Source organism: Athene noctua, chromosome 4 (genome assembly GCF_965140245.1).
Source record: "Athene noctua chromosome 4, bAthNoc1.hap1.1, whole genome shotgun sequence".
Taxonomy (NCBI): domain Eukaryota; kingdom Metazoa; phylum Chordata; class Aves; order Strigiformes; family Strigidae; genus Athene; species Athene noctua.
In genome coordinates this window covers 49,131,687-49,155,749 of record NC_134040.1, presented here as the reverse complement: position 1 = coordinate 49,155,749, position 24,063 = coordinate 49,131,687, and the positions used below count along the sequence as shown (strand labels likewise).

The window sequence follows — 24,063 nt, the reverse complement described above, 5'->3', positions numbered from 1 at the left end:
ATTTTGCGAGGGGCTGTGCCTTGGCACAAGCCTTCTGCACGCTAGCCTTGGTTTGAGGGGTTCTTTTTTTGCCCTAGGGTGGCTGGAAGGATGTTTCTGGTTCTTCAAGTGATGCCCCGAGGAGGAGGAGAGCCCCGCGGGTCCCCCAGGATGCTGGCACATCCCCTCCTGGCATCTGGGAATGCTCAGTAGGGATGTGGTGCCATGAGCTGATGCTGTCCTGGCCCCAGGGAAAGCAGAAGAACTTCACCCGGCCAAGAGGAGTGCAGGCAGGGAGGGGTGGCAGAGCTGCTGCCTGCTCCGTGTCGTTACAGGCATGAAATAAGGGGGGGAGCAGGAAATGAAAGACTGGAAAGAACGGGTGACCTCAAACCGCAAGCTGGCAGCTATTAATGCAAGCGCTGGCAGCCACCCAGCCATGCCATTTGGCCACCAGCCACGGGGTGCGCGAGCTCCTGTGGCCCCAGCCAGCCAAAAAACCCAGCTGCAAGCTCCAGCACGCTGGTACCATCAGCCCCACGGCTCACGGCCACCCCAGCTCTCAGCTGACAGCAGGGGAAGAGCCCAGCCCCGGCCCCCTGAAAGCAAGCAGGGTGTGCTAAACTGCTGAAGAAACATTGCAGAGCTCCAGTGGGGACAGAGGGCCCTTGGGCAGGACCAGAGAAACTGCTGGCTGGCACATGGATGTGGTGCAGGGCCACTCAAGAGGAGTCGGCCTCATCCCTGTGGGGCAGACAAAGGCAGGGACAGGTAGCAGAAATCCTTGTGTCCACCAAAAGAAAATGGTCTCCCTTCTGCATCCTTCATATCTGGATAAAACTTGGGAGAAAAAAAAAACATTTAAAAGAGATTTTTAAAGAGCTGGATCCCCAAGGCAGTTGTCACCAGAGGCAACAGTTTCTGTTCTCCCAGAGGAACAGGGAAGGGCTGGCAGAAGGTACCTCCAAAAAAGGGACCTCTTGCTGGCCATACATCCTCTGCTCTCACTGTCACTGTGAGTACCACATCTTCCCTGGGGGAGGTCCAGGGACCTGTGTGGCCAAGGCAGATGTCACCTCCAGATGTGGCCAGGCAGGTGTGGCCCTGCCAACGAGAGCAGGCAGAGGTGGCCAGGCAGTTGAGACCAGGCAGGTAAGACCAGACAGAAGTGACCAGGCAAAGGTGGCCCTGCTGAGGTGACCGTGCTGATGAGACCAGGCAGAGGTGACCAGCAGATGTGGCCATGCCGATGAGACTAGGCAGAGATGGCCAGGCAGAGGTGGCCATGCAGGTATGGCTCTGCTGAGGTGACCATGCTGATGAAGTCCAGGCAGAGGTATCTAAGTGGAGGTGGCCATGCTGATGAGACCAGGCAGAGGTCGCCAGGCAGAGATGACCAGGCAGAGATGGCCATGCCGATGAGACCAGGCGGAGGTGGCCAGCAGATGGCAGCTTGAGCCCAAGGACAGTGCCCAGCAAGGCGTTCAAGGCCTCCCACAGCCCAGCCCTTGGCACCCCAGCACCCAGCTCAGGCATGGGCTTTGCACCCAGTGCCACGGTAGCAAGCGGTGGCTGTGCTCAGCCCTGTCCTCTCCTCGGAAACCTTCTGCCCGTGGAAACAAGCAGCACCTTCTGCAAAAGAAAGTCCAAAAAAAGATGGGAGACCAGCGGCAGGGAAATTATAATGCAGTTCCTACGGCGCCAAGTTCCTGCAGCAATAACAACATTATTTTTCCTCCTCCCAAGTGAAGGAAAGCTTCCAAGGAGATCTGAGATGTCGATGCAGCCCAATGTATGGCAAGGCAGAGGGCATCCCTGCCACTCCAGAAACACCAGCTGACTTGGATTTTGTGTCCTGATGTTTTAGGCCCAGAGCCAGGATTTGTCTAGAGAAAACGCCACACAATGCAACAGAATAGATGTCCGCGTAACCCCAGTTAAAGATAGCTCGGCCACAGCCCGGGTTTGATGACATCTTTTTCTGTAGCGGGCGTGAGAAAACTCGGAGAAGATGAGTTCAACCTGAAAGCATGCTGAAACCCACAGCAAAGTGTTTTTCAAAAGGAAAGAGGTAAAAATATGGCACTCATACCTCCCGCTGAGCCACAGGTGTCTGCTGGCTGGAGCCTTTGAGCACCGGGAGCTGCATCCTGGGAGTTGTTCACACTGTGGAAAGGCATGGCTCTGGCCTGGCTACCCCTGATGCACATAACCAGGGTGTTCCACTGCCACAGGCCCTGGACCCCCCAGATGTGACAGGCGATGCTCAGCAGTGAGGGCAGGCAGGGACAACCCCATCCTGCCACACAGGAGAGGGCCCCTTCCTCATGGAAAAGGGATGCCCTGGCAAGGTGCAAACAGCATTTTTTGCTTTACAAGCAGAAGTTATATCCAGGCAGGAGCCGGTGCGGCCCTGAGGAAGGAGAGGGGCGAGGGGCAGTGCCACTGGGTGCCCTGAGCCTGTGGGTGATATCACCCCACTGCCCGGTGCGTGATACCCGCTGACGATGTGCCACGCCTGGGCTGTGTCCTGGCACGGTGCTGGGTGCCCAGTGCCTCATCCCGGGCAGGGCGCTGGCACCACCACCCCACCCCAGTGCCCCTGCCCAGTATGGACCGCCCAGCGCGCGGTACCCTACGGACAGTCCCTTGATACCCACTGCTGATGCCCGGTCCCCTGCCTCTTAGCCCCGGTGTCCCATCCCGGAGCCCCGTCCCGGTCCCCGGTACCGGCAGGTGCCGCTGTGCGCGCGGCGCCGGGGTGGGGGGGCGGCGGCGGGGGCCGGACCGGGGCGGCGGCGGGGCCGGGCGGGCGGGCGGGCAGCGGGGCCGGGCGCTGCGTCCCTCCCGCCGCGGCTGCCAGCGCCGCCGGCACCATGGGCTACTGCTGCCGCCTCCTCTTCCTCGCCCTCCTCCTCCTCCCGGCAGGTAAGCGTCCGCCGCCGCACCGGGCTTGGGCGCGGAGGGGGGGGGGTAACCGGGGTTTGGGGGGGTAATGTGGCTGCCGGGGGAACCCCCGCTGCCGGGCTGGGAGCGATGCGATGGGGACAGGGGGGAAGGCAGCCCCCCGCCCTCCCTTGCCGGGGCCAGCCCGGCTGCCTCCCGGCAGCGGCAGGATGCTCGGAGATGGGCTCCGCAGAGCAACCCCCCCTGCAGCGGTCTCACTCACACCCCGACACGGTGGGGCCGGGTGAGAGGCCCCTCTTTTCCCCCACCCCTGCCCCGCAGAGGGCTCCCCAGCTGGGTCCCCCTGAAGCTGGGGCACAGGAGAACAACTCCAGGGGACCACCAGTGTCTCTTCGCGGGCAGCCCCCAGCCCTGCCCGGGCTGAAGCTCACCCCCTAACCCCGCATCCCCCTTCCCCGCACGGTCGCTGCTTTGAAGGAGCTTTTATCGCTGGCCCTGGCCTTGAGCAGAGGCTCCTGCTCACCCAGCACCCCGGGCTTTTCCCAACTGACTAAAGGCATCTCCCTCCGTCTGCCTCCCCCCAGCAATATCAACCTCCCCATTTCATAGGAACACCCAGTTTGACCTCTTTCCCCCACTACAACAGCCAGAGGAGACAGTTCAGTCCCTGGCCAGTGCAACAGCGAGCACTTTCAAATGACAGCATGCACAGGTTATCCCTCCGTCCAGGCTGGGTTATTAATAAACAACACGAAGAGCTGCTTGCTCAGAAACATGAAAAACACACTTGCATAACCAAGCAATGGGGACAAGCATAAGGGGAAATACATTGGGCAAAACTGTTATTATTAAATTGCTGTTGGTGCACAGCAGAGCAGTGCAAGGGGATGAGGCTGGGTGAGGTTTTGAGCTCCCTGCAAAAGCCCACAGCCAGCATTCATGTCCCTAGAACAGCAGCTGGGGAGGCCACATCTGCAGGAGCAGCAAACCCTCATCCTTGACCACATCAGCGTGTGGGAGATCTTCCTCTGTTTAAGTGACCCCACTAGTGCAAGAGGAGGGAGAGATGCCTAAATCCTTCTCCTTGCAAAGGGGGAGTTTGCCAACAACCTTTTGTTTCTGTACTTTCCAAGCAACTGCGTTTGGGAGGGATGGGGATGAACCTACGTTCTGCTCTGCAGGGGAACTGGGGATGCCACTCGCCTCCTTTGTGGGCTTCTGCCTGACCCCAGTTTGGCCATCACCTTGGCAAGCCACTTGAAAGCGGCCAGCCTCAGCTGGGAGTCAGCCCTCAGCTGCTTTAGCGTTGGGAGGCGGGTTTTTCCCAGCACCCAGGCCAAACCCAAAGCTGTTCCCACGACCATCCCTCTCTAAGGCACCACCACCAGTGAGGCTTGGCAGAAGAATCAGGAAAGATTTCCCTGGAGTATGGTCCTGTGGCTCCCAGGCTGTTCCCAAACACCCCCAAAACCCTGAATCTTTTGGATGCTTTCTACAAGTTTTTGTCCCCATAGAAATAATACTTTAAAATATATATTTATCACCCATGGGAGAACAAAAAGCATGATTTAAATATGCTTCAAGTTTATTCTTCAGGACTTAGTGACAGAAAGGACATCACTGGGCAGGAGTAAAATAAGACTGGGCTTTGCCTGGCCACATAATGAAATAATAGCATCTCACACGAGGAAGTTTTTATCCTATTATTACTTCTTACTCTGCATGTAAATTCTAACCTGCTTTCTTGACATGATGCCTGGTCCCATACAAACAAACACCTGGTTGCTGTGGCTCCAAGCCTTCTTTCCCCTTTAGCAATTCACCCTGCTCCTCAGCCGAGACATTTTAAAGGACCTGTAAGAGGCAGCTTTCAGCTTTAAAGGCTTTGGGTACTTCTGCAAGGAGCCTTTGGGGAAGAAAAGCTGTTTTTTGGGGGTCTTGGAGCCTGGCACCACAGGCTGCGTTGAGCTGCCACAGAGGAGACCATGCTTTGAGCACTCTTGGCCCTTGTCCCCCATAGGTGAGCTGAAGGACAGGGGAGATGGGTAGTTAATTATCCCCTCTCCCAGGCCAAATGAGCAAGCAACAGCTTTGGCCTCTAATACCAGAGGATGCTCAAAAATGCCTCTGCTCAACCTCATTGCTTCCTCTCCTAGGGAAGGCCAGGATGAGGCCAATGCATGTTGAATGCTGCACCTAGAAGCTGTAATTAGCAGCTAGCCAGGAAAATTATTTAGCTGGTGTGTTGTCACTTGAGCAGAGCTGCTGTTTGCAGCATGCCTGGCTGGCTTGAGAGTCACATCCAAGATATCCGCCTGGGAAAATGTATTGGTGAGGGGGCCTGAGCGCAGCTGTGTGGGCAGGCAGGTCCCTCTGCCAGCCTCACAGCTCAAAGAGCTGATAAATGATTTCTCCTCCAACAATCTAACATCCCAGGGAAATAAGAACAGTGTGACACACATTTCCATGTATCCAAAATGTAACATGCAGTATCTAAAGTATTTTTTTATTTAAATCAAGCAAAAATAATTTTAGAAAGAGCTGGTGCTGTAAACTACTGCTCTTAATGAGGGCAAAGCTCACACCAAGAGGAAAAGTTCCCACACTGCCCAGCAGCCTCATTATGGCCAGCAATCAGCTAAAGCTACCATGTGAAGTGACAGCCTGCTCACACACCCCAAGCGGGACACAGGGCCCTGCCAGCCAGGGGTTCTCCAGGAATGCAAAGGCTTTCCACCCCACGTCCTCATCAGACACCTCTGGCTGTGTGGGTTGACTGGTAGCCACAGGTTGCTTTGTCACACCCAGAAGGAGAAAGACCTCTAAAGATTCCTCTTCACTTTCTTTTCTGATATAATTTCATTGCAACTTCAGGATCAAGTGCTTCATCAACTGAATAATTAAGCAAAACTTAGCATTGGGGGGTGGTGGTGGTGTGGTGAAATGGGGACAGACAACATCGTGGTTTTTTTGAATGGAGGATGGCGTGGCCTCCCAATTCTGCAGCTGCTGCAAAGGGTGGGTTTGTTGTACAACCAACAGCCCTTGCTGCTGCGTTTGGAGATTAGGGCAGATGGTTGCCTGAGGAGGACTTGGACACCCACTCCAGGCTTCCTCAGGCAAGGAAAGAGTTGGTCATAGGGACCATGCAGCATGCAGGCAACCATCTTTATTTTAAAAGTTGGCATTATCATTGTTAGCTGGGAAAAGCAGAGATTGCAGGATGGTGAAGCTGTCTCTCTGGTTCCCCAAGAGCAACCTGTCTGCAACAGCTTTCCTCAGGGGATGAGAAGTGTGAATGAGTGAGCCAGGCCCCCATGTTAGCTCCTTCCTCCCATACAATAGCCTGGAGAAGAACAGCCACTGCTGCCAGGCCATAAGCCAGCAGCCAGTGAAGACCTCACTTGGAGCCTCTCCTTGCCAGCTTGCCAGAAGTCCTCAACTTGATGTATTTAGACACATGGATTTTGCTCTTGCCTTTTGCAAAAGGCAGGCCATATGTCTACAAGAGGTGCCGGTACAACCTCCAATATTCAGGGAGGTAGATGCTGCTGCGTTTGCTCAGCCACAACCCCTGGGGGGCTGCATCCGCAAGAAGGGCCACCAAGGGACATCTCCAGGGTGTCCTGGCCAGCTGCATGTTTGGGACAGCCTCTGTCCGAGGGATGGGGCCTCTGCATGGTGAGGGACCCATGGAGACAGCACACTGATTTCCATTGCATATGTTTCTCTTAGCTACAGAAAGAGTCAGGCTTCGGAGCAATTAGACATAAACCACTTAACAACCATGCAGCAGAAGAAAACTAATCATGCAGAAAGCCAGGTCAGCTTGCCAGTAAATCAGAGCAACTACAGGTTTATTTGATCTGATGGCCTTAGCTTCTTTATGCAGTTACTGGATTGCTTTGCTTTTTCTCTGTTGATGTTTCTGGCCCTTGGTTTTCTCACTTGGTTTCTTCCTCCTCTCACAGCCAGTTTTATACCATCAGCAGCACAACCTGGTATCAAAAAGAAAGGTGATACAGCAGAAGATGAGCAGGCAGCAAGGAAGCAGCACATCACCCAGGGGTGCTCCTCCTGTTACTAGCATTATAAACACACACATACAGTGCTGAAGCTTTGCTACAGGCCTGGAGAGCCACCATGTTGGCTCTGGTTTACACATTGAAGCTCAACAGCAGCTAGATATATCCTTGAGAGTTACTATTTCCCAGTACCAACCATCTGCGTGCTCCCTCTGTGATGGCATAGAAAACTTGCTGGGTCTCACACAGAGCTTAGACCCTGCAGAGCTGCTCCCAGACCACCCTGACATCCCTATTTCTTGGGGATAACAAGGAAGTGCCTTGCAACAGTTCCCTAGAAGAGCAGAGACACGAGTTCAAAGCCCTAGACAACCACCACATCCTCTCTCTTTCCTTTTCCATATCATTACAACACTTAGTCAGACCCTTGTTTACTGCAGATGGGGCCCTCCAACTAGAGAACAGAGAAATGAACAACACCAAAGCCCAAATTACATGGTGACAGAGAAGGTGAGGCAGCCCAGTGCTGAACAGCTTGAAAAACAAGTTGAGCCCAAAGCAAAAGCCAGTTTTATTTAGTTTTACCCACCACAAGGAGACCTGCCATCCACAGCTAGATGCTACCAGTTTTACAGCTTAAAAGCAACAGCACAATAAAAGTTATACCTGAGCATGAACAAGGAAGAAGAGAACTGCAGAAAACAGTACAAGGTATGGGAATCCCCAACCACAAAAACCAAAGCCAAGCCAACAAGGTCATGAACAGGAAGTCCTCAGCCTATATTTAAGCATAAATTGTTTTACTGTTCTGCATCTCTTAACCTGGTTATAAACCAAGACATGCTGCAGGCCCAGAGGAGTCAGAGTTGCTCTATCATCATTGCTTTGTGAAAACCAGCATAATATAGCATCTACAAAAGGTCAAAGAAGATTGTGCCCTACCAAAGACATCACCCAGAATGAGTGATGCTAACTTACCTCAGCTTTTAGGGTCTAGATACTCCTCTGAAAAAGCTGAAAAATGCCCCAACCCTTGCATACATGCTTTCTCTCACTAGTACCATCATTTACAATTAACTATCCATGTTTTCTCTATACTCCTAGCAATGCTATGTAACTAGGACACAGCTCCAGCCACCAGCTTCTGTATCAGAGCCCCTAAATGTGCCAATAGCCCCTAATCACCCTGACAAGCCCCACCTGGAACACCACCCCCCCCCCCTCTGCCCATTGGGCTGGGACCTCCATTCAAGCTTGGCTTCGGGTACCAGCTTTTTGTCTCACTTGTGTGGTGGGTGTATGTATCTGTGGTGTTGGGTGGTTCTCAGGTCTGTGTTGTGTCTTTTTTCTGTTGGATTGATGTTGTGATGCTGTTTCTAATTTTTTCTGTGTTGGCCCTCAGTCTAATGTATCCCCTTGTCTTGAGCAGAGGATGGGGCTGTATCAGCATCCTTTTTTGTCTACTTTAGATAGGTGTTGAGGGTATATAGGGTGGATCTTACTATGGACTTTTGCTTTATAATTTGATGCTTAGGTATGATCTTGGTCTTATGCTTTTATTAGTGTTTGCCTTGGAAGTAGCTTCTGAATTGACATGGAAAGTGGTGCTTGAGCTTGCTGCATGAGCACAGTCTGCCGTGGGTACCTAGCAGATCTCTTTGTTGCAGTGGCTTAACCTTTTGTCATATTTCTTGTTTAGAAAGGGTGATTAGATTCCCTGTGTAAGTACAGTCAGGATAAGCTGCTGGGAGGGAGGAAAAAATAATGGTACAAAAATTTTTATCCCTGGAGCTTTGGCTGCCAGAGGAACATCACCTACTGCAGCTAGGGTATGGGTGCCTTACTTAATTCAGGCTGAAAGCAGGCATGTGGTGTGTCAGTTAAGTCATGTGGACCTTTTGGTAATTACATCAGATATGATGAGTCATGAAGTGAAGCTTGTTAAAAAGCTCCATCTCTGCCTTATCAGTGGATGTTTGTTTGCTGTGGCATGGTTGCTCCATCTGATGTCATTCACTCAGGCTAGAGATGTTCTCTTGGGTTTTTTATGCTGCATTTCAGCTGGTAGAACAATTTAAAAGCTTGCTGCAATTGCTTCTGGAGTGCCTGAGAGAGACATTGTTGGAGATGCTGCCAGCCCAGGTCAGGCTGCTGTTTTCTAAGGAGGGTACAGGAAAAGTTCAGCTTCTGCAAGGGTGACACGTCCACCTTTATGTGGCTTGCAGTAGTCAGGAGAACAGCATGCAAAGAGGAGAGGGACATAACAATCCGGTGGATGGTTCATTTCTTAGGTTAGCAGGTGATGAGGGTTAATATTCCCTAAGAGCAAAATATATGAATTATAGGGATTTGGGTTTTTCTTGTCTTTGGTGTTTTCCATACTGCTAGAGAAGACAACCTAGGAAAAGGACCTTTCAAAGCTCCTGTGGGGCTGTGAAGTGTGACACTGCTGTTTTCTAGGTAGTTACCTTGTCCTGGCAGTCCCCCACCCACCTCTGCTCTGACCTGGATTCCAGTGGGGTGGTCAACTGCCTTAAGTGAATTAGATGGGTAAATTCCTCAGGACAGAACTATGCTTGGCATCCTTTGATAGCTAAAATCCCTTAGTCCCTCTGACAACCCCTGTCTGAGTTTTTTTTAGCTTTTGAAGTTATGTGGTTCCAAAAAGTTTTCTAGTGGATTTTTGTCCCTTATACTAGTGCACTACCCTGGTTCCTGCTCACAGCTGCAGGTCCTACGGATTAGGTGTGGAGAAATAAGGAAAACCCACCTTGGCTTTTTTCCTTTGCAGGTAGGTTGGTAGAGGACTGAGCCTGCAGACAAGCTGGGTGCTCTCCTGGCCACTCATCTCCCTGGGGACAGGTAGCACCCATTTTTGCAGGGTGGGCTGTGCACAAGCTGGGTGCAGTGGCATGAGGACAGGTGGAACTACTAGCCAAGGGGGTCCTCAGCCACTATTTTTTTTTTTTGTCCCTTCATCCTAACCTAGTTCAGAAGCAGCCTGCATTGCCTCTGGGATCCCAGCTGGGCTTTTCCTGCAGTGCAAAGGGGCACAGCCTGTGCGTGAGGGGGTGATGTGCTCTGGGTGAGACCTGGACCGCAAGTGGGCAGTTGCTGAGTCCAAGATAACCCAGTGGAGGTGATGACTTAGAGAAACAAGAGGATGGCAGAGGGCTGGCACAGGCAGGGTTTGCTAGAAGAGATTAATGCAGCACTATTGATCTGGAAACCAAAGCTTGGCTGGCAATAGCCATGCCGGAGCAGGGGGAGATGGGGGGTAAAAAAACAAGGCTTAAATGAGCAGTGTGCTGCCTTTGGCCATGCTTGCTGTCCTGGGAAATGTCCCTGTGACTTGTGACCTGCTTGGCTGTGAGTGCTCAGCCAGCGGTCAAGGATTGTTCCTGCATCCACTTTTGGCTCACTCTCTGCATTTATATCCCTTAGATATTATCGGAAACTTCCTGACTCATCCTGGCTAGCAGTATTGCCAGCTTTTAGAGGTTCCTATAAGTTTGCCTCTTGAAGCTCAAGCAGATCATGAGAACTTTGCTGACCCAAAGCACAAGCAAGCAGTATGGGATACCAGGGTGGCTTTGCACAGAGGTGGTAAGCTGCCTGTGTCCAAGGGTGGAAGCATCTACATTTACAGAGATGTGACACTTTCAAAGGGCTACCAGCCCTGCAAGGGTCCTGCTGTGCCTGATGTAACAGCAGCATGTCATGCTACAGGCTGCAGAGGCTGTCTGCTACCTGTTGAAGTCAAACATCTGAAATGCCACAGTGTGCTGGAAAAAGGATTATTTTACAGCAATACACATAAGTGTTGGACCCTGACCTGAAGAACACTAAGGGTCAGGAGATGCCCAGTCTGGGTTTGGCACTTCCAGCATCTTCTGCTATCACATGGCATCTGATTTCTGGCCTGGCTTGGTCATCTCCAGTGCCTCTTAAAACAGTTGATGAGTGCTCTGCTCAGGGCATGCATGAGCTGCAAGCTACTCCTGGCAATGCAATCTCAGGTTAGATGGGCACTTCAGGCAGTACTGTAGAGGTTGAGAGGTTTGCTGTTGCAATAGTACTTGCAGTGGGAAGCCTTGCATCACTGCTGATGAGGGAGGCTGATGGTGTTGTGTCTGTGGGGAAATAATCTAATTATCTGAGGTCGGAACTCTGGGTGCAGGGAGGCTGGTGGAGCTGGGGCAGGATATGATGGGCCAGAGTACTTGGATTCTTCACTCTGCCTTCTAGCACCTTGTATTGCTGATCCATCTTTCCACACACGCATCTCCAAAGCAGACCCTCTGCTCTCTGGCAGTGACCATGCCTCCTCTTGCATAAGGCCCAGGATGGCTGCATGGTGTTAAATCCTTGAGAAAGACCCTGTTTCTCAATGTTCCTTGTGAATCCAGACAGAGAGTTCATGTCCCGCCCTTGGCCATGAAAACCAGAGGGCTGATGTGGCTGATGACACCTTCAGTTCTTGTGATGTGGGAGGTTGTAGACTAACAGTACCTGCTAGAAATGGCTTTTATACCTTCTTTTAAAAAAGGTGATGTGGTTTTGGCAGCCTCCCTTTGTGCTCTGCCACCTACCCCCAAAAGTGAGTGTGCTGGCAAGACCATATGGGGATGCTTCAGCGTTGTCAAGAAAGGGCAACGGTTCAGTGTAAAAGAGAAAGAGTTCAGTGTAAAAGCAAAAAGGGAACAAATAAACCACTAGAACCTCAGTATCAACATGAAGAGGCAGGTTCTTGCAGATTGCTTCTGGACACTGGAAATGATGTACCAGATGGTGTTGGCCCCTAGCAGATGTTGCTGCAGGTGCTTTGCAGGTCCCACCACACTGGCAAGTGACTTGCCTGTGCTGTAGGAGACCTGGCACTTGCTGCCTGTGGCACGCTGGTGTGGAGAGAGCTATGCGAAGGGATGGAGAGGCACAGGGAGTATTTGGTTTTATGGTGTTGCAGTGCCTGAACTGAGCAAGGGAGCCACCTCCCTCTGCAGAAAGAGGGGACAGGATGAGTGGGGACCCATCAGGTCTGTTGGATGGAGCCAGCACTTTGGGCAGGCTTTGTCCTGGTAAGATACTGTGGGTGAAGCCAAGCTGTGGAAAACCAGTGTATTTATCTGAATTAGTGGCTTTTAAACTCAGGATTATCACAGTAATGCAGCTCAAGTTCACATGCCATTAACTTCCAGGTATTAAGCCTGAGATGAGGAGGCCTTGGGATGAGGAGACATCAGAGTACCCTGTTGACAGCAGAAGCCTTGTAGGAGCCCAGTATGCTTTGGAAAGATGTCTGTGGGATGTCTTCCCTGCTGCTGTGGTTGGGCTGGGTACAGAAACCATGCATGCTGAGCCAGGTGGGCTCATTTGGTAATCAGACTCCAGTTTATCATTCGTTTCCCCTCCCTTATCCTAAAGTCTGTCAGCCTTGTACCTCAGCAGATGAAGAGCTTGAGGAGGGTGAAGGTTCAGAGACATCTCCAAGTGCCTGTCCCTGGGAGAAGAGCACCCATGGCCTCACTCCCACCTCCCAGACCCTCCTGCTTGGGAAGTGGGGTCCATCACAGGTGTAAAAGCCCTTTGGGTCAAGCATGCTAGGGACTTGTGCTCTGAAATACCTTGGAATCTAGAAGTCATACCTCACAGCTGGATTTAAATCCCTGGCCAAGCATGTTTACAGTTTCTAGACAGAAAATGGCTTCATGAAACATGTGCTATGTACCCAGCACTCACTGCAGTGAGCCAGAGGTCTTTAGCTGAGATGTCCTTCTGCTGTCCTGCTCCGCTGCAGGTGTATGGGCTCAGTGAAGCCATATTAGACACCTGCAGCTTTCTGTTTGTGCTGATGTCTGAAAAAACCTAAACATGGTTTAGTGAGTCCATGCTCACCAGTGTTACATCCTGCCTTTTCTACACACAGGTGCTCAGTGTTTCCATCTCTCCTTCAGTACAAGGTGCTATCTGTGCCCTGGAAGCCTGTGGTTCTCTTGGGTGCTCAGCAGTGAGTGGTTTTGCTGGAGGAACCCTATGTTGCACAGCCCCTGCTCCCAAATTTGAGTCCTTCCCATGCCGTTATTTCTTGGTGCAGCTTTACATGCTATAAGAATTGCATGGTGGGCCAGCAATAGCTCTGTTCCATCTAAAGCATCTCTGGTGAAGGCTGGGTCCTTTCTTGCAGCCTTGGGTGTCACCTGCATGGGTGGCATTTCAGATTGACTTTGGGACAACAGCAAATTTGGCTGTGGTGTTTGGCAACATCTCCTTGAGGGGTGGCTTGGTGATGGGGAGGAGACCCTTGTGTTCCTACCAGTGATGCCCAGCTATTTATGATCTGCAAGCTCCTACTCATAAAGAGCTACCATAATAGTTGTCTGTGCCCTCGCTGCTGTTGTTTCTCATTTAGATAAGCACCAAACCCTTGTCTCTGGAGCTGAGGTGGGAGTTTGGCTGCAGGGTTCCAACAAATTCAGCATTTTGCTGAGTGTTTTTGTCCTCCACACTCATATAATAATTAGTTCATTGAGGCTTTTTGCACCAGAGCAAGTTCTTGCTCTTCCCAGTGCTGGGCTTGCGATGATCTGGGGGTGTAAATAAATGCATGGGAATAAAAATCCCTCCTGATGTCACTTAGTGTTGTCATGGTCTTCCCTCAGCCTGACCATGCTGAGGGAGTTAGCTGCTAGGGCTGGCCCAGTGCTGAGTTTAGCCCTGGAGATCAGAAAGGGGGGGTGGGGGGAAGCCCCAGCAGTCTGCTAGTGGGGATAGAGGAAAAAATGACTCATCTTCATGCTAAGAAATGAAAACGAATGAATGCACAAGGAAACGGGGGGAGAGGAAAAAGAGATGTCTTGTGTTATCATTCCCAGCTGTGTGGTGGTTACTGCTGAGAAGGAGCTTGCTCCCCTGCTGCTTTGCTGGCCTCTGGGAGGAGATGCTGGGAAGATGGAGAGGGTGTTTGGGGGTGGGGAGGATCCCAATTCTAGGGAAAAAATGGTTCTGACCCCTGCCAGGACAACTGGTCTGGTTTAAACATCACCTCTAGCTGTGCAGGGGTATTTCCCATCTCTTTATTTTAGATGACTTTGAGCATTTAAAAAAAAAACCAAACCTTTTTTCTAGCTTCATTCCCAAATCCTTTAGTGATCACCCAAACCCCAGGTTTCCCCAAGGGTTTCGCATTATCAGTACCTTTTTGTCTCAATTCTAGGACTGGGCGATGACTCCAGAACTGTGCTCCTCACCCCCACCAGCCCTTCCTTCCCCTCAGAGGGGATCCCAGCAGCGCCAGGCTCCAGGGATGCTGCTGTCCCCACTCCAGATCCTGGCCAGTCCTCACTGCCTGTGTCCACAGGACCTGCTGGAGACGAGGCATCCTCCAGGCCGGCTGAGGGGGATGGCCACAATACCACCCCTGTGGCAGCACTGTCCCCTGCTCTTGCCTCTGTCACTGTGAGCTCCATCACCACAGCCACCACCACCATAGCAGACAGGCCAGTCATAGCCTCCAAGCCCAGCTCGGTGTCACCAGCCTTGGAGACAACGCCAGGTCTTCGGACAGCAAACACCACCAGCTTGGCAAGAGGCACAATGGATCTGGGGGCAGCTCCCAGTCCCACGGGTATACCTACATCATCATCCTCCTCATCCCTCCCCACCAGTGACCTGTACTCTTCTCCTGGGATAGTCTTGTCCCCAACACCTGTCCTCCTGAGCCCTGGCACCACCCAGCCACCAGCGCTGACCAAGGACATCCCTTCCCTAGGGACGCTGGCCATGGCATCAAGCCTGGCCATGGAGCCAACATCCCCCCCAGTGACTGTGACAAGCCCCACTGCAGCTGAGGCCACAGCCACCGGCAAAACCACCCTCTCCACCGGAGTCACCATGGAAGAGGTCCCACGCGCCTTGAGCGCAGGTGAGCCCCAACTGCTCTCCATATGCATATATAGATATAATGTCAACCTCAAGGTGCATAGATAAGAGGGGCAGAGCCCCTGAATTGGGAGGGAAGGAAGAGGTGGCCAACTTTCCAAGAGCCCCATTCAGCAAAAGCTGAGCTTTCCTGAAGAAGCCTATGTTATCTGTCCCACCAGCGGAGACAAGGAGTAGTAGATACTAAACATCAGTTGCCCAGAGTTGTGAATAAAATCCTTAGTTGCAAATTTGACTTGAAAAACTTAAGGATGAGAGGAAACAAGTGCCTGGATAGTGGGTGCAGCCTGAATTAGGAAGACATAGGTTTTCTTTCTCCCTCCTAGAAACCTCACTAATCTGACACTAGCTTTCACCTGTCTTCTTCTGTAAGCTTAGATAGATTAAATGTGCTTTGTAAAGCCAGAAAAGGAGGGATCTGGAGAATTTTCTAGCCTTGGCTCAGCACTAAATGCTGCCTGATGCTGGGAGCAGCATCAAGGAGCAAGTCCATAGTCCTCAAGCAAAGCCCAGCTGTGTTTTCTCCCAAATCCACCTGCCCTGCCTTTATGGGAAGGGGGTCACTGCAAAAATACAGGGGTGCTCAGCATTCTCCACAGGAGTTTTAGGAAGTGGTGAGGGCATGCCCCCTCCCACCAGAGATGGCTAGCATGGGTGTATCAGGTGTGGGGTGGGTGCTATGGGGCTAGGACTTAGGGGCACTGAGCGCTGCCCTTTCTGATGGACCCTCTGCAGGGAGCATCGTGGCCATAACCGTGACAGTCATCGTGGTGGTGGTGCTGGTTTTCGGGGCAGCGGCGTACCTCAAGATCAGGTAAGGCTGCTTTTGGGGTGCTTGAGCTGAGGCTGCAGTATCTCTCACTACCACAAGGGTTATGCTCAGGGGCAAAGCCTTGGGGAGATGGTGTCCCCAAGCCTGGTGGGGTGATGGGCAGCCTCTAGTCCCAGCATGGCTGCGTCTTCTACCACATCTATAGTGAGAAGCAGAGTTTTGCTTCCTCTTTTTACAACAGCCTTGCTCAAATGCCAGAGATGCTGTTCAGCATAGTCATAACCAGTAATTATCCCTAGGGTAAGCTGCTGCCACGGGTCTTGCTGTGACTTAGACAATAAACAGCAGCACAGCCCAGCACTGAGCATCTGTAATGAGGCTTTGCCAACAACTGAGACGAGGTCTTGTTTTAATTCCATGGCATGTCCCAGTCTGGTTCAATGGGGGCAAAAGCCTGCCTGGGCTTATTTTCTGTCCTGGGGCTTCCTGCTAAAATATCCTAAAGCTCGATCCAGTGAAGACTTGCATGCATTTTTTTTTTTGCCCCATGGTAAAATAACAAATAAAGCACCAAATCAACTGGTAACACTGGGTTTGCTTTCCCCTGGCAGGCACTCCTCCTATGGCAGGCTTTTGGATGACCACGAGTATGGCTCTTGGGGCAACTACAACAACCCTCTCTATGATGACTCCTAGCATGGACGAGGAGGAAAAAAAAAAAAAAAAAAATTCCTTAATTTATAAGTGCTTCTGCAGCAGAGCATCCGCTCTTGAGGAGATGCCTGGGCGCCAAGCCACTGCTGCAGGCAGGATTACGGCGGGTCCGGTGGACAACAGGCAAGCGGAGGGTGGGCACACAGTGCCTGCAATAAACATGAATTTTGGCCTTTGTGTAGGAAACTCTGAGTCTAGGGGCACGTTGGCTACTTGGTTTTCCAGGCAAGGGAACCCAAATTCTCCATGGGGGAAGGGATGGGGGGAGGTAAAGGGAGAGGATTGAGGTTCAGCCAGCACCATGGGATCCTCTGAAATGCTGCTGCCCCATGGCTTGGGGTGGGTGGCGGAACACAGGGGCTGCTGAGCCAGAGCCAGAAATGTGCAGGGGGCTCCCATGCTTCATATTTTCCTTTCTCTGAAATTACCTCCCTGCATTATCCTGCTGTGAAATACTTCAGCTTGCCTCACTGTGGACCATGAGCAGTTATGAGGCTGCCCCATCACTGGTCCCTTCCTTTTTGTGCAGGTGCTTCTGTGCAGAAGCAGGTCACTTCATTTTCTTTTCTTTTTTCCATTTAATAGTGTTTTTTCCCCCAAACACAGCCAGGGAGCCTGTAGGAAAGTGCATTGACAACCCACGTTCCTGGGCTGAGAGGTGCCCCATTTCACACACATGGCTGCTTGCTCTGCAGCTTTATTTTTAAATCTTGAAAAATTTGGCTGCTAAGATACAGTGAAGCATATTTTAATCCACAGTTTACGTGTTCAGCTACTAGCACCTGAAGCTGGGGGGTGGCTGACAGGAAGGCTGGTTTGGGGAGGGGATTCTTGGCCACTTCTGCCTCCAGCTAAATCCCCAGGCTGTGAAAAGCAAAGTCCTCAGCCTGTGTGGCCTTGATAAATAAACCAGCACTACATGATGATGCAAAGGTTTGGGCATTCCATCAGGTCCCCAGAGCTGGTCACCATCACCCCAGAGGCTGAAGATGGCTGATTCCCACAGACCCTCGGCAAGATGGTGGCATGACTGAGTTTCTGGAGGGTTTGGGGGGAAAGCAGCACCCCTGTGGTGGTAGAGATGGGCCAGTTTGCAGTGTTTTATGTCCATGCTTTTAATTACCAACTGCTTTTGGGGAGGACATGAGGTTCATCAGGGTATCCTCCAAGCTACCTCTTTGCTAAAGCTGAAACCCTGAAGCAGCAGGGCATTTGCTGGTGTAGGGAGGGCAACCAAGAAGCAGCTGCCATTCCCTATGGGATGCAAACAGATGAGGCAGGAGAGCTGCCATCTCACCCGAAACACAGGCGTTGGTTTGCTTTGGGTTAATTGGCGTCAGCGGCACAGGCTGGGAAACAGGCTCTGCTGTTCGTCCCGGCTGCTAAACAAAGCGTCCTGGGGAACATCAAAGCTCAGGGCGTTTGCATGATTGCTTCCCGCAACAGATGCATCATCTCCTGATTTTCATCAAGTGAGCGTAATAAATGCGTCCAGCACCATAACAGCCACCTGAAAAGGTCAGGAGAAATGAGAGTATCTCCTCCAGCTCCACTTCCCAAAAAGAAATGCAATCATTATGCAACTTCCTTTTTGTTCCTAAACCTTTTTTAGCCTCTTCAGTGGCCCATCCTTTCACCTTCTCTTTCATATTAGTATTGGTCAGGTAGCTGAAGCCCAGCTCAACAGTGAGGCTTCCAGCGTGGGATTTGCTGGCACTAAGCCTGCCTGCTAAGGTGTGGATACCGAGCTGTTCCTCACCCTCTTTTAGCAAAAACAGGGTAAAAATGGAAACTAAAGCAGCAAATGGTTGCTGGCCTTTCAAACCACAGCCAGCCCAGGAAACTCGGGGTTTAGAGCATATATGAGGCGAGACTGATGGTAGGACTGCTCTGTATCCTGCTCGCTCGCTTCCCTGAGACAGCGTCCTGCCAACTGCTAGCTCTTCCCACCAGGCTCCAGAGAGACAGGATGCACTTAGGGAGGCAGGGGAAGAGAGGAGCATGCAATGCTGAGGCAGGAAACACTGTTGGCTACTCAGGATCCGAGGATGCTCAGGACAAGCAAAACTCCCTTTTACCTTTTTGGCAGCTAAGCAGCAGCAAATTAGGCCACCTTAGCTAAGAGGAACCACAAATTAAGCAAAAACACCCCCACCCTTCCTCTCTTGAAATAAATTGGATGGCATGGTGCTGCGCTCACCCTTCCCAAAACCATGCAGAAAAGTCTCCCCTTCACCCCTGCCAGCAAGAAGTTGCCCAGTAGGCAGTGCATCTGCTTTGCTCAGCTTTAAAACCCTTCCTGAGTTACAGCTCAGTATTTTTCCAGCAACAGCAAAGATCAGGCAATAAAAAAAAAAAAACCAACCACCACCCCAAGCTATTTAAAAACAAAAATCACTCACTTTGCTCAAATGCTTCTACTAAAATAACTGAGAGAATAAAGGGAGAGCTAAAGCCATCACCTTCACTTAAACATATTTCCCAGGGAAGTAAATTCCTTTTTAATGAAGGAGAACAGAAACTGGGTGTCATCTTCTGTAGGACACTGTGAGTTTCTAGGAGGAAGGCTTGGCCAAGAAACTAAACCAGACCTCATCAGCATGGGCTAATTTCACATGCAAATTCGCACTTCATCTCTGCATCAGTAGTGAAAACCAGAGATGCCATCTTGTCCTCAGCACTGCTGGCGTGTGGGGCCACAAGGCTGGCATATGGGGTCTGCTTTCCAGCTCAACCCTACACTTGGATGCTTAAAATGAACAAATGTCTCTTGTCTACGACACAAGGAAGAGGCTGTAGGTATCTGGGGGTATATTCCCGGGTAAAAAGAAATTCCTTGTTTCCTGCAAGAGTCTAGAACCAGAAACCATCCCCAGTGCCTTTTCTTTTCTCCTCAGCGTGATATAAGCATCAAGGCAGAGCCTCTGCCCCACAGTACTCACCTATCAGGTAAGGTAAAAGAAGAAAGGATGGACATCCCACCTCCTGACACAGCTCAGGCCTGTGGAAGGGAAGGCACACCCGCCACCAAAGTGGAGACCCTCGTTGGAGTGCCCTCTCCCCTGCAGCCAGCCCTCTGCACTGGCGTAGGGATGTTAAAGGGATCACTTTGCACAGAATAAAGAGCTGGGAGTTATTTCAGCTCACCCCACGTCTCTGCAAAGCATGCTGACCACTCCACTCAGCTCCGACAGCCCCATCACAGCCTGCCTGCCCAGAAACACATAGGCAAAAATCAGCTGCCTGCTGGATTTGGAGGCTTCAGGGGTACCAGATCAAGCCTGCTGTGCATGCAGCTCTGATACGGGGCAGAGGGAGCAGGTGCTGGGACCGCACCAAAGGCTTTCCTGGGTGACCACACCACAGCTACACCAGGCTTTACATTTCATTTATTCATAATGTATCCATGCTGCGACGTGGATGATGTGTTATGTCTACAGCACTGTGTGCCAGGAAGGGCCAAGGCACAAGACAGTCTAAAAATTAACAGATGCACTTGCCAAATGGAAAGAACACTTCAGTAGGGGGGGTGACAGCTGAAAACACCCCTCTCATCTTCCTAACTCAGACCCTCCAGCGTACCCAGGAATTTCTGTCTTTCCACACTACTATGGCAGGGAAGAAGGGAAAAAATCCTAGCAGGGACACGCCATAAAGACTTCATTTTTTTCCTTCTCTTTTTTTTAAAAAAAAGATGGGGAAAACTCTGCCACAAGCCTGTTTTATTTACAAAAAATCACAGCCCCCCATTTTTCCCAAAGACTTTTCACCTCCCCCCCTTTGGCTCAATTTAATCTCATAAATATTTTATTTATATAGAAAAAATAGCCCACATAGCTCTGTGCAGAACATCCCATTCCCCCAGCCTTTCAGGCAGCAGCAGAGTTTGGCAGCAGCACTGCTGATGACGTGATCCCTCTCTAGGTCTCCTGCCTTGCCCTCACTGGAGAGGTGGCAGGCTGCTTTCACCATCACTTCCAGAATCCCTCCATCCTCTCTAATTGAGCTTTTTTTTTTTTTCATTTGTGAATATGCTAATACCTCATCAACTCGTTTCCAAGTGTCGTCTTTTCTGACTCTTGGTGGAATTAATGGAGTATTAATGACTTATTAAAAGAGATAGCTCTTCGTTGCAGCCTTCAGGAGCAATAATGCCCGTTAGATGAAGTAATTACTTCCCAGGTATAGGGCAGAGCACATTAAGCACCCAGCAGCTCAGACCAGGGCTGAAGGCATTACTGTATCTTCTCACCACATGTTCCTACAGCTCCAGCCTCCAACAGTCACTTCTACCAGAAACCCACTGGAAAGTTTGCAATGCAAGAACCAAACGTCACCGAATTTGCTTCTGTAGCCCATTTAGCATGCATTGCTGGACTGCTGTCATTTTCAGGTGCCACTCCTATTCAAAGGTCATTTTTCAAACAACAGGCAGCTCAAGGGAAGCCCTCGCCTTCAGCTCTCATGGCTCACAACTACCTTCAATAAAACCACTTGGCCTTCAGCCCATCCAGCTTGTCTTTCTGGATGCTATAGAAAGATTTGTGCATTTTTATTTTTAGCCCTTTATTTTATTTACAAGCCAAGAGCAGCCTCAGGTGCCCAGCGCAAGCTAAGACCCAGCTGGGGAGGTCTTCTGCTTCCCATTGCCCCAGCACACCCAGGGCAGGGTGGAGGTCTGAGCTTTGGCCAGCAAACAGCGGCTCTGCCTGGGTCAAGGGGCACAACCAAGAGCCATCAGCCTCTGGTGGGACTTCACCCTTGGGGTGAAGTAACCTCCCAAGGGCATGCTGGAGCCCATACACTATCCTGCTACTTCCACCTCTCCCAAAAACCACTGCCACTTGCCAGCAGCTACAAACAGCCATGAGCTCCATCCAGGTGTTTAATTTCTTATTCTATTTTGCCAACAAAGCTACTTGCAAGACAACCAGAAAAAATAAGTGCTGATGGCCTAACTATTTCTCACAAGTTTTCAGGTAATCCATTATTTTGCAATTATTTCACAGGTTTAGAGAGGGGGTTTTTTTCCCCTAGAGCACCCAGACTTCTTCCACCCACCCTACCCCATTTGCTCAACCAGGCAGCACCTGTATTACAGGGACCTGGACTTGCAACTCTATCAGCCCTGAGGGACTCCTTTCCTCAAAAGCTGTAGGAGATGAGCGAGAGGAAGAAACGGGTGGGGCGGAGACTCCAAGGTCCCTCTGAGGCTCTGCTTCAGCCTCTGCCACACAGACTGGAGCCAGGTCCTTGCAAAAGACACAGGAATTGGTTCAGGTGTCAGAGAGCAACTATTTCATGACAGTGTAAAGTGACAAGTTACAAGTCCCACGTGCAAACTCCCCTCCCAACTCCAACTGGGACCATCAAGAAGAAAAAGCAAAGAAATCACCCTATTTCCAGTGCAGAGGTCCCAGCACACCCCTGGGCTAAGCCAGACCTTCTTGGAACTGGAGAGACAGATGCTCTGCTAGCCCTCCGAGTTATAAATAGCACAACACGACAAGCCTTTCTCTAACTGTGTTCCTTTCAGCTGGAAAGGAGCTACAGATGGTTTCTCTGCAGCCATGCAGGGGAAAGACACCAGCCTCAGCCCCAGGGAAGCCAGGGCTCTTCTACTGTGGGACAAGGGTTTTTAAGCGTGCACAACCAAGGAGCCTGCACAGCCTCAGGGAAGGGTTTTCTCCCACTCAAGAGGCAGGGGCCATCCACACAACATTCCCCATCTTTCCCCAAGCCCTCCCAGGGATGCACAGCAAAAACACACACTGCTGCTCCTTCAGTAGAGCTTAGGGTTGAGTTTCACAGCCACTGCCACCAGCTGATCATCCCAGCTCTGGGGTGCCACCCCAGTAACCTTCCAGCTCCAGCCTTTGCACTCACACACCCATCCCCAGGCATGCAGCCAGCTTGAGAGGAACTCATAGCAGGTGAAGGCTGTACAGGGCGTTTAATATGCAATATCCCTATTTCCCCCAAAATTGATGTTATTGGGTCCAAGGCCATCAGACCACATCAGCCAAAAACCACACCAGAGTCTTCAAACCCATCCTTCCAGCCCCAAATTAGGGATCTCCTTTCCCCATTCCTCCTGAGCCACTGCCCTGCACCTTCCTGCAGGGATGGAGGGCTTGGCCAAGCTCCCTAGTCCTGCATCACTTTGCTCTTTGGCTTAATGAGTCCCTCTCCTGAGTTTTGCATACTTCGGCAGGCACTGACTTTATTAATAGCTCTGCTGTCCTTGTTCGTGCCTGCAGCCCTTGCACCTGCTTCAACAGTACATTTTTCTCACAAGGCAGCAGTAATCCCATCTGCTCCCGATTTTGCCCCACGCCAGCGAGCAAGGCTCAATTTTGGGTGGCAGGCAGCGTGGGAGCTCCCTGCCGTGCCCTGCAGTGGACAGCTCTGCAACAGCTCCCTTAGCCAGGGGGCAAGCCCTGGCCAAGCCACCACTCTGCCTTCATCCTATGACCACCACCTCCCTCTGATCCAAGTATTCTTCCTGGTCCCGACAGTGCCTGCCTGCTTGGGCACATCCAAACTCAGGCAGCCCACAGTAGGATGGAAATGGGTGGCACTGTGCCTGCCCCAGGGAAGCACCCAAGGTCAATACCATGTCTCTTCTGTTGATGCCAGCCCACAGCAAGGACAGGGCAGCAAAGCACTGTGCAACACCTGCTGTCCCATATAGAAGCTCTTTGCCTATCTTTATGCACTACAATTATCTTTATCACCCCAGAAAGCCATTCGTTTTTCTGCTGTGTAATGCAATTTAACTCCCTTTGCCAGGGAAATAAGGGCTTGGTGCCAAACAAAATGCACAATACAGAGGTTCAGCTGGTGGCATCAGGTTCCCCAGCTGCCCCCCTCACTTTGCAGAAGCAAAATACCAAAAGCAGGAGAGCAAAAGGTCAAAATCAACTGGATCCCACCCCCAAGATCATTTTCCTTCTCAACCCAATGCAAAAGTCCAGCTGGAGGGAGCTGCTCTTCCAAAGCTCAGCTCAACTAAGGGTTTTCTTTCAGCCTCCTCTTATGGTTTGAACCCAAAAAGGAATATTGCCAGCTGGAATAAAATTAGCATCAAATCTGCTTGGTTGTGGACTTGATCAGCACGGGTTTACAATTAGCAACACAGTCAAAGGCTACTTTGCTATTGAATTTTCCAAAGTTGTTCTCCCAGCTGCACCATGATATTAGCTAAAGGAACTGACAGTACTTTTTGCAGGGAAAAAACCAAACCAAACTAAACCAAACCCAAAAGCCCACACCACAAACAGGAAACAATTTGCTGGTAATGAGCAGAGCGCTCTGGAAAGGATAGGTGCAAGATGCACAGAAATTCAGCCTTGACCTGGGCAAGCCACAAACCTGCGTTATCCCACTGTGCTCCCCACCCAGCAGCAATACCAATCACCCCTACATCCTTCAGCCCTAACTGATCAACTCCTCCGTTAGCTGTTCATATTTCTAAGACCACGACCTCTGCAGCAGTCCTGGAATAGCATATCTCTTTAAATATATATTTAATTGAGTTAATGAACAAGTTTCTGCATCTGTTTCTCCATAGCAGCTGCTCACAAGGAGAATTTGCTTGCTCTGGTTTTTGTTGTTGGGTTTTGTTTGTTTGTTTGTTGTTTTGTTGTTGTTGTTGTTGTTTAATTAAGGCTGGATTGCTGCTTCTAGCTGCCCCTCAGCAGTATCTGCTGGCTGCAGATGTTCATG

The 24,063-nt window shown here is 50.9% G+C and overlaps 1 protein-coding gene across 1 annotated transcript; it reads left to right on the top strand.

Moving 5' to 3' along the window:
* Window positions 1-2,802: 2,802 nt before the first annotated feature.
* PARM1 (prostate androgen-regulated mucin-like protein 1) lies at window positions 2,803-16,495 on the top strand. The gene is made up of 4 exons (XM_074903919.1): window positions 2,803-2,907; window positions 14,125-14,832; window positions 15,585-15,663; window positions 16,233-16,495. The coding sequence occupies exons 1-4, from the start codon at window positions 2,856-2,858 to the stop codon at window positions 16,315-16,317; spliced, it is 924 nt and encodes a 307-aa protein (XP_074760020.1). The 5' UTR covers window positions 2,803-2,855; the 3' UTR covers window positions 16,318-16,495.
* Window positions 16,496-24,063: the final 7,568 nt, after the last annotated feature.

What these genes read in the sequence shown, in the direction of transcription:
- PARM1 (XM_074903919.1), top strand. Translation starts at nt 2,856, where the DNA reads ATGGGCTACTGCTGCCGCCTCCTCTTCCTCGCCCTCCTCCTCCTCCCG. An exon ending in CCTCCTCCTCCTCCCGGCAG is followed by an intron (nt 2,908 to 14,124) that starts GTAAGCGTCCGC and finishes TCTCAATTCTAG; the next exon opens with GACTGGGCGATGACTCCAGA. An exon ending in GCGGCGTACCTCAAGATCAG is followed by an intron (nt 15,664 to 16,232) that starts GTAAGGCTGCTT and finishes TTCCCCTGGCAG; the next exon opens with GCACTCCTCCTATGGCAGGC.